Source organism: Nicotiana tabacum, chromosome 19 (genome assembly GCF_000715075.1).
Source record: "Nicotiana tabacum cultivar K326 chromosome 19, ASM71507v2, whole genome shotgun sequence".
NCBI classification, from domain to species: domain Eukaryota; kingdom Viridiplantae; phylum Streptophyta; class Magnoliopsida; order Solanales; family Solanaceae; genus Nicotiana; species Nicotiana tabacum.
In genome coordinates this window covers 54,143,512-54,154,126 of record NC_134098.1, presented here as the reverse complement: position 1 = coordinate 54,154,126, position 10,615 = coordinate 54,143,512, and the positions used below count along the sequence as shown (strand labels likewise).

General features: G+C 36.6%; 1 protein-coding gene across 8 annotated transcripts; it reads left to right on the top strand.

The window, feature by feature from the left end:
• The first annotated feature begins 423 nt into the window (after positions 1-423).
• On the top strand, positions 424-10,411 carry LOC107784564 (uncharacterized). Of its 8 annotated transcripts, none has more exons than XM_075237755.1 (3): positions 424-2,490; positions 2,627-2,725; positions 9,864-10,411. In XM_075237755.1, the coding sequence occupies exon 1, from the start codon at positions 511-513 to the stop codon at positions 2,308-2,310; it is 1,800 nt and encodes a 599-aa protein (XP_075093856.1). In that variant the 5' UTR covers positions 424-510; the 3' UTR covers positions 2,311-2,490; positions 2,627-2,725; positions 9,864-10,411. The 8 variants fall into 8 exon arrangements, with proteins under 8 accessions (XP_075093856.1, XP_075093857.1, XP_075093858.1 ...); XM_075237756.1 differs by having other exon boundaries at positions 9,585-10,411; XM_075237757.1 differs by adding an exon at positions 9,585-9,765 and having other exon boundaries at positions 424-2,725.
• Positions 10,412-10,615: the final 204 nt, after the last annotated feature.

Sequence of the window (10,615 nt, the reverse complement as noted above, 5' to 3'; positions counted from 1 at the left end):
TGGAAATTTTTTCTCTTAAGTTACAGAAAAGGACAATTACCAGTTACCACTCAAAAATAGCTTGTAGGCTTGTTCTTTTCCTCCTGGAAATGACTTAATTTGATTTCTAATATCTGTTCTTCTTCTTTTTTTGCCAAAATTTCAAACCGGCAAATTTGATGTTGAAATGGGTATGTTATTTGGTTGGGTGAATAAGAAGATTTAATGTTGACATAAAATTCAGCATTGCTAAAACAATTTGATTGTTAATTTTCTTTTCTTATAAGATAAAATGTAAAATATGAATATGAATATGAATAATAGTATATTGATCAAAATAACTAAAATGACAAAACTCATCGGTAAAATAGGAGACACCCTTTTTGTTCAAGTATAAATTTAAAATATCACACTATGGTACTAATTTTTAATATATCAAATAAATACTCTATTTTTTATAAAAATAATTCAACCGCAACTTCCACCTCGTCTTCTTCTTCGACACTTGCCCTCTGTTTTTCGGCGAGGAAGATGATAGTTCCAAGAACTTCAGCTCGTCTGTCTGGTTACTCAGCTGCTGCTAAAAGTAGTAAGTTTTTCTCTTTATTCATTGAGCCAACGCAAAACAAGATTTCCCTTGAGAAGTTCCTAAAAAATGACTGCAAATCAGGAAAAATCCATATTAAAGATGCACTTAATTACTTTGATAACATGCTTCATATGCAATCCCCACCACCCATTTCATCGTTCAACATCTTGCTAGGTGCAGTTGCGAAAACCAAGCACTACAATGATGTCATCTCACTGTATAATAAGATGGTTGCTGTAAATTATTCAACTGATTTTATCACCCTTAACATTTTGATTAACAGTTTTTGTAGTATGAAACAAGTGGGTTTAGGGTTTTCTGTTTTAGGTGGGATTTTTAAGAGGGGTTATAGTCCAAATGTTGTAACTTTCACATCATTAATTAAAGGGCTTTTTGTGGAAAATAAGATTAACGAGGCGGTGGGGCTTTTCAAGAAAATAGTTGAATTGGGATATAAGCCTCATGTTAAAACATGGGGAACTTTGATTAATGGGTTGTGTAGGAGTGGTAATGCTGAGAGGGCGCTCGTTTTGCATCAAGAAATGTCCAAGGGGAATGTTCTTTTTGGTGTTCCGTTTAGGCCGAATGTTGTAACATATAGCATGATAATTGATGGACTTTGCAAGGAAGGTTTGGTAGATAAGGCGGTTAAGGTATTTTTGGAGATGAAGGAGAAAAGAATCTCCCCGGATGTGGTAGTATATGGCTCGTTGGTTCATGGTCTGTCGGATGCTCGTAAGTGGGAGGAAGCGAAGGCTTTCTTTAATGAAATGGTGGATCAAGGTATCCGTCCGAATGTTGTAACGTTCAACGTCTTGATGAATGTCCTTTGTAAGGAAGGGAGAACCGAAGAAGCAAGTGCGTTGTTAGACTTAATGATACAAAGGGGTGAAAAACCTGATTCTTTTACGTATAACACGTTGATGGATGGATTTTGCTTAGAGGGAAAGGTTGATAATGCAAGGCAGTTGTTTGTTTCAATGGCTGCTAAGGGCGAGGAACGCAACGTAATAAGTTACAATATCTTAATCAATGGCTATTGCAAGTGCGGAAGAATAGACGATGGTTGGAGGCTTTATAAAGAGATGCTTCAGAAGGATTATAAGCCAACGGTAGTTACATTCAACACTTTGTTAACTGCTCTTTTTCACGGAGGAAAAGTTGGGGATGGCCGAGAACTATTTGACGAGATGCAAAGGTGTGGTGTGACACCAGATTCTTCAACTTTCACTATATTATTAGATGGATTTTGCAAGAATAATTGCCTCACGGAGGCAATGGAGTTGTTCCAACTTCTAGAAAGGACAAGACATGAACTCACTATTGATGCCTTTAATTGTGTGATTGACGGGTTGTGTAAAGGAGGAAAGCTTGAAGACGCTACCAAATTGTTTGAGAGTTTATCCCAGAAAGGCTTGGTCCCAACTGTTGTTACATATTCTATCATGATTCATGGGTTCTGTAAAATTGGTCAATTAGAAAAAGCAAATAATCTGTTCTTGGAGATGGAAAAGAAGGGATGTTTTCCTAATGTTGTAACATTTAATACACTTATGCGAGGTTTCTGTGATAACAATGATGCGCCACAGGTAGTAAACCTTCTTCAGAAAATGGCAGAGAAACATCTTTCACCAGATCTATCAACAATATCTCTTGTTGTTGAATTACTGTCGAAGGATGACAAATACCATGAATATCTGAACTTGATTCCGACATTTCCAACACGGTCTGGTGAAAATTGAGTTTTTGAATGGGGTTCATCTATGCGATGAATTTTGGCTGGATTGTGATGTGGGAAAATTTCCTTTTATTAGAATTCTATTTGAAATGTGTGCTTGAGAAGCAGTATACCTGGTCTCAAGGGAATTTTGGAGGATCCGATACGCACCCACCGACATTTTCGGAGAGTCCGAGCAACATAGGTGCGCTAGCATTCATTTTTATTACATTTTAACTCTCTTGATGGCCCCACTTGGATTAGAAGCCAGATTGCTGAGCTCAGCCATTATTGTTATAACCAAGTTCTCATAATCAATTGGTGCTGCTCCCAAGTAGCAGATCTGGTCAGAAGCAAATTTGTTGGATAAGCATGGACCGTTGCTGGCTGGTGTTGTTAGATTAATCTGTGGGGTTAATTGACTGCTAGTCATCAATCAGGTATGAAAACTTTTCTATTGCTTGTGACAATTTTTGTGAGTTTTTCTTACTTATTTGGTGAATCCTTATCCTGTTGCTTATGTTACTTACAATGGAGTTGCATGACTTTTTCATTCAATAAAGGTCTTCAGAATCAGGATCCCAGGAAAGAGTAAAGTGGTGCTTGTTAAACTTTTGTTCTTACTGGAAAAAGTTATAAGCAACTAATTATTTTAATAAGGTAATTAATCTTATTAACGATGGGAAAATTTCCCTTACAAATAGCATAACAAAAGGTAGAGAACCTACAAAAGAATATGATTCTCTACAAAACTCACTAATCTTCTTTACAAATTGGAATCTCAATGGGTGTACCAAAAAGAAACTAGAAAATGAGAGGCTATTCCTCAAATGTATATAGTCGTTCTATATTCCTTCAAAAGCTCTCCTAATTTTGTCCTTCCATAAGACCCACATGAGTACTACTGTGGCAACATCCCGCACCCTTCGCCTTGTCTTACTCAGCCCCAACTGAATAGTGCCTCATTCACTGTGCTCGGCATCATCCTTTGTAGCCCTAACCATCTCAAATTCTCCCACCATAAGCGAATCGCCACCTGACAACATAGGAGGATGATCCACGTATTTGCTCAGTTTTCTGTGCATAAAGAACAAGCTCCTAAGTAATATAAACAACTAATATTACATTATTTTGTTTGAAAATAAAGCTGAAATATAAAAATGATGCTACAAATATGGTCCATGCACAAGCTTGTAAATTGAATACTGATGTAGTGAATACATATATCTACATTACAATCCTTTAGCTAAAGTTCACACGTGCTCTCCTTTATCACAGAAGGCATCAACTTGCAGTTTTCCAAGTTGCATAAACTGACTTATGGGTATGCTTTAAATTTGTTACTGGAAATGAAAAGCTTGAGGTTCTTCAACCAAATAATCAACTGGCATTAGTTTGGATTATTCACTCAGGATTGTGACTCATAATTTACAAAATAATCAATTCTATCGTAGAGATGATGATATAAAATGTTCCAACTTCTAGCCTTACCTAAGTAATTTATTTGGGAATTGATGTTTATTAATCATTTGTAGCGTCTCTATTTCAAACTGAACATGAAAACTATAAATAACATATCCTTTTAAGAAATTTTGACCTTTTAGTCCGCAGAAATATGCTAATTCACATAACTATCTTATTTCCGATCAATAAAAAGATGGAAGAACTGGCAAAAGCACCAAGAAAAAAGGAAGAGTGGTGAAGCAAAGTAGAAGATCGAGAAACAAAAGAAGAAAAAGACTAGTTAACAACTAGCATGAGCACAAACAGTGAAAGAGATCTAGTTCAGTTCTCTTCAATTGTCTAAGAAGCCAAATCGCTGAAAAATAGGAATAGTAGAGTAATTGAGAGAAAGTGATCAAAATTGTTTTTTGAAAGTCAAGCTCTTAGCTATCTGTAAAATAAATCTGATCTTTTTTTGTGGCTTAATTTTTTATTTGGATTGCCATTTTTTTTTAATTTTGTGTAAAGATAAAAGGTTATGTAAATTGTAATGTAAACATTAAATAGATTAGCCAATATCAGTTGTAGTTTCATGGTGTTTGTAGCTAGTTGGAGACTCTGAGGCCGGTGTTTCTAAAACTGGGGACTGCGTCCAGTTTTAGGGGGTTTTCATTGTCTGTAAGTATTTTTTTCCTGGTAATAAAATTTTCCTTATTACCAAAAAAAAAGAAAATGTAAACATTAAATAAAATCCTGCACAGGAACATGATTCTCTATAACATCCAATCCTCTACGAGTCCGCTTACCAAATGTGTACCAAAACTGTAGAGAAATTAAAAATATTCTATTAACATCACATTTGTTTCTTTCCATGTGGTCCAAATCAGGTCCAAAATGCTCATCTTTTCTATTTTCTGCTTCTACACTTCCACTCAAAGTGATAGACTGATAGCTCTCTACTTTGTGTCACCATCTAATTCCAAACATGTTTCACACTGTACTCCATGACTTTTCTGTGGGTGGACATTATAGCATCAAATGATTAATGTTACATCTTGCTCTGCCTTCACGTGCACAGTACGCCAACTAGCATAAACTGTTTCGTTAGATTTCTGCTATTACAATGGATCCTTGTGTTGCTATCTAGACAAAGAATGACACCTTTCTAGCACTATTCTGGAACCCAAATTGAAGTGTGAGGAATTCCTTCCCCTTCACAAGCAATATATTATAGGACTTAATTGTGAACTCGTGGCCTTTGTTGCCTTTCCATTTCTGCTATCTCTGCCCGAGAGTGGTTTCACGAATCGATGTCTTATTTTCAGACATTGATTCTGGTTTCATATTTTACATTTCTGTAAACTTCTTATCATCCTTTTTTATGCTCCTCCAGACTACTGCTGCGTAAGGTTGGTCTAACTTGTTTCCATTCCCCATCTTTTTGTTAAGGTAAAATTTTATTGATTGAGAACAGCAACAAGAAAGTGCTGGCGTCTGGTAGTTACATCGCAAAAGTAGCTACCTATCAGTAAGCCTTCACAGGTTGTGTCTTGAGTTGATAAAGTCAAATATGGCATCAGACTCACTTAGAACATCGATGTTCCAAAATTAAGCCAGAATACGTTTAAGCTTAAGAGTTAAGACTAAGAGAAGTTTCTCTGTTGCCTTAAGAAATACTGGAGTTTCTCTCTCTCCAGATGGTCCACCATACTATTACCTGAGTGGAGTTCCATATTTTGAAAGAAGCTTTGTTTAGACCAGCTCTACACCAGCATTGCAGAAATTGCAAAGCTGTCCTTGGCATGGACCATTTAAGTTCCGACAGACTTAATATCATGTTCCAAGTTGGTAGGCAACTTTACCATGTAACAATAGGTGGTCGGTGTCTTCGTATTGGTCTTCAAACATAGCACATCTGTTACAGTAATCATGTACCCCCTTCTGGACTCTGTATTTATAGGCAACAACGCTCCTCCACAATGCTTTCTCCTCTACTTCAAACCTTCATATGGGTTTCCTGATAGTGTCTATTGAACACTCTCAAAATCCCTTATTCTAACGCTCCCAACTTCATACAGAATGTGACTGTTTCTAATCTAACAAGATAATAATTTTTTAAATTCCCTCGGTGCCCTACAGAAAATTTTGCCGTTATATTTCCGATCTTTGTGCTAGTGCTGTTGGTGTATATAGTAGGGTCATTTATGACATCGGTATACTGGAAAATATACTCTTCTATCCTTATCTCCAAGCCCCTTTGCTAAATATATCTGACGCATATTTTTGAGCATTTGTTCGGTTCTTAAAATCACTGGATCCCTTACTGCAATATCCTTATTTGTCGCATCCAACTGTAATCCTAAATAACTCACCAGGAGAGAGCCAACATCATAGTTGAGAACCTCTCCAATTGTCCACACTGTTCACCTCTCTGACTGGTATTTATTCTCTGTACTGGAACTGCTTAAAACCATAATAATATGTTCCTTTAAATTGGTAAGCTGGTTCATTTTGGCATCGGACATCACAAATGTACCATCTGGAAATAACAGTGGAGGCACATGTAAACTATCTTGGATCTTCCTCCTGGTTGTGGATCCATTTAAGAACCTTCTGACAGTGCTCTGTCTATTATCTTACTGAATGCTATTCCTAGTACGAATAGCATGGTGGTAGAGGATCTCCTTATTTCAGGCCCCTCCCTTAATTTTTTTTTTGTTGTAGGATTTCCAGTTAACCATGATTGAGAATTTTACAGTAGATATGCATAAGTGGATCCAATGCTTTCATTTACCTCCATCCTCTTCATCATGAAGTCCAAGAAGCCCCAGTTAACATGGTCATGTGCCTTTTCCAAGTCCAATTTACATATAGGCCCGGTTCTCAATATTTAACCTGAAGTCAACTAGATTTATTTGCAATCAAGGCTGCATCGAAGATTTGTCTTCCTTCCATAAACACATTTTTGGATATTTACACCGTTTTAACTAATACCTTCTCAAGTAAAAAATGTACTTAGGGAGAATTTTACATCTTTGGAACCAATGTTTATCAAAAGAATAATGTTAAATTAAGGATTCAGCCAAAACTACTTAGGAATCCCATAATCATGCGAGTTGCGACTACTCCTACCGGTCCTACATGCCCAATCCTATGGAAGAAGTATCCTATGGCTATGGGAGATCTGCTTCATTTTCAAGAGTGATGGTCTTGTTTCATGTTTTCTTCTTGTGAATTGTTTCAAATAACTCGTTAATTGTTTTGGGCAATCATTAGTTGTCTTTATATGGAATAGTCAAGGTGAAACATAGTTGACTCGGACACCACCGTTATCAAAATAACATATACATTCAAGATACACACGCAATATATAATAAATACTACTCCCCCAGTTTCAATTTATGGGAATCTATTTGACTGCGCACGGGGGTTAAGAAAAAAGAGAAGACTTTTGAACTTGTGGTGTAAAATGAGGCACATATATTTTGTGTGGCTATAAATCATTGCATAAAGGTATATTGTTTCCAAATATGGAAATGGGTCATTCTTTTTGGCACGGATTAAAAATGAAATAAGTTCAGATAAATTGTAACGGAGGGAGTATAAATTACCCACCCCAAATGTGAATAGCATATCCATAGCACATCTTGTGAGCCTTTTCCTTATACATCCACGAAGGTCTAAGAGTCATTTTCCTAGATAGATGATGTAAAGAAAATGGACCTTGTGCCTAACTCAACCCAAAAACTAACTCGAGGATTGTCCAAGACCAAACAAAGAGACTACAATCCAACATAGACACTTAACACCCCTCCCACACAGTCCATTATTTTTAAAAGCGATAAGCGCAAAAGGTAACAAGGTCCACGGGACTTGAAGCGATAAACGAGAAGTGAAGAGCATGCTTCTTTAACGCGAATCACAAAATTTATGAAAAATTAAAAAATACCCTAAATATATGAATTTAGTACTATGATAATCAAATTTCAATCAAAATACCTAACTTTAACATCCGATATACAACAATGTTGATGTTAATCCCTTCAAATTTGAGATTCAAAGAATAGACCGTTTCTAGTTGGACTTACTTTGCGCGTCATTGATTGAATTACACACTTATCTGAAGCGCATGGCTTTGCTCATGAACCAATGACCCCTTGGTTCACATAATTTTCATCGCTTTTAGCACCGAAGAGGTGGTTTAATAACATTGCGCCGTACACTCAAAGCTGGACATTTTGACACCTAGACAACATAACAGGGGGAGCCAACACCGAGTAAACCAAGATTCTGAATAGGTTTGGTTTTGATACCATGTAAAGAAAACATCTTAGTCCTTACTCAAATCTAAAGAGACAACAGTGTATTTCCTCAACCAATGTTGGGACTCTTAGATGAGAGACAGAATTCCGACACTCTCTTCAACAAAGAGAAATTGGGTTGTGCTTGATGTGAGGCTGACTTGGTGAACAACGAGGGTCTATAGTAGAACGTAGGTCTAAGGCTACCTGACGTATATAGCTTATATCCTTGGTGTTCTTTTTTTAAATTTTGTTTTCCAAAAAATGAAGACATGGATGTCATTATCAGAATTAAAGGAAGCAATACGAATTTCACGCTATTTTTATGTTTTCTATAAATATTTACATGACACAATTTTTTTTAATTAGATAACAATTGCAAGAGTCTTTGTTTTTTCTCGCATATAGGATTACCTTGATTGAGTTCATTTCCCTCACTATATGATAGTGATTTGTGTTGGTCTAGAGAGGCAGGAACTAGGAGTAAGAATCAGTTTAAAGTTAAACTTTGTAAACTCCCAACCCCCCACCCCCACCCACCCACCCCCCCACACACACACACACACACCCCCCTCCAAAGGAGGAAAATCATGGATTTAAGAAGCTTGGTTGTCCACGAACATTCTGCTATTTAGAAACTAGTTGTTGAGATTCCTAGTTTAGTAAACATCATGGCTCGATGCTGGGTCGCGGTAAAACTTGTGAAGTAACATTTTTTTGCCAATTGGTAATTGTCCGTGAAGTAGCAAATTTAGTTAATATATCGAAAATGATATTTTCCACTTGTGGGATTCCACTCGGTTGTTGTTATATCGAAAATGATATGACTCAAATTTGAGGTGAAAGCTAGATCTCTGAATTCTCCCATCACCACAGGTACCAGATGACTTTGTCCATTAAAGTTTTAAGAACATATCGGAAGAAATCATTTATCTTTTTGTTTTATTTTTGTTGTGGGCGTGTGTGTGTGTGGATATATATATATATATATATATATATATATATATATATATATATATTTTGTATACGGGGTATTTCTATTCCACCATATCGCATGGCACCAACTAAGTTCAAGGAATTATTAACTCCTTTTTGTTTGTTTATTTTTCATTAGTATTTTATGGATATTATATTTGAAGTTACAGAGAGGGCGGTTATTAAGTAGGTGGCGAAAACCATTTGTTTCAAATTAGATCAAACACTCAACAAGAACCATCAAGTTTGATTTTTTTCCTGTATTTGATTTCCCAATATCTCCTTCCTCATCATAGTTGATGCATATTACAACTTCTAAGTGTGCGCTCTATTTTGATGCTTGTGTTTGTTCTTACTTTAATCCTGGTTCGCTATCTTCTTGTTCCATGTCTACATAGCGTATCCCTATCAGTACAAGTATGTGCACAACCTAGAGCATAGTAAAGTAGAATGGACGTCACTTTGGAGTCGATAATTTGTTGTTCATTCTTCTTTGTACGCTTTGAAAATAATTTTTTCCAGAACTTATGTACATAATAAAAGATAACATTTCCTGTGGGGTGCAAACCTTGGAGATCAGGTTCAAATCCCAACCAAAAAGAGACAAAACACTAAGTGATCTCTTCCATCTGTTTAAGTCTTGGGGGCCGAGTTATCTACCTGTGCTTGTGGGAGGTAGCAGGTACCCCGTGGAATTGTGGAGGTCGCACGAGCTGGCTGGGACACACAGTTGGAAAAAAAAAAAACAGATAACATATCCTGTTTGTAGCCTACCTATTACTAAACTTCAGGTATTGAATTTTCTTACAAAGTATATGCACTAAAGATTTTGATTTGAATTTCTTTATTCTGTTTGCAGCATTGCTTTCAATTCATTGGTGTTCAATTCCCTCCTCTATCAGATGCTGTTAGAAGCCTGCAAAAGTACTGTCAACTCCTAGAAGGGTACATCTGATAAGAATTATTGCGCCTTCTCCTCTGGGTATGACAAGCCTTTACTGCAATTTTCGACTGGTGTAAGCCCGGAAAGAAGCTGCTGACCAGGTAGATGGGGCTTCTTTCGATTAGCTAAACTATCTCTTCTATAATAGGGATCTCTTAGAGCAGGCAAATTTTGCAGCAAGGTTGTTGCTGTCTTACAACCTACAGAATACAGGAGAAACAAAGGTGAAGACACCACGTTATCAAGTGGTTTAGAAGGCATTGCCATTTTAAATTTTTGCCTAGGTAGAATCTTGTACTATTGATAATGTAATGTTTTCATTGCAAACTTGGTGGCTCATCTATACTCTTGTACAACTGTCTTAATACTGCTGTAGCCACGAAATGCCATAAATGGAGGGGAAAGCAGCTCTAATAAGGCCTACTGGTTTGTTGATCAGCATATATTTACTGAATTTAATGCCCTGAAGAAGCTGTCTTCTTTTGCATAATATGCATCGCATTTTGTCCTATTCCCTGTACTATTGGTTGTTAAATTCGTGCAGTGGTTCTCCATTCAGATTTCAGAATAATGAATAAAGAAAACTATTTCCACAGCGAATCTTCTGTCGCCTTGTCTTTAACAGTGCAGTCTGATTTTTAATTTGAATACCTTTCATCTTAATCAGC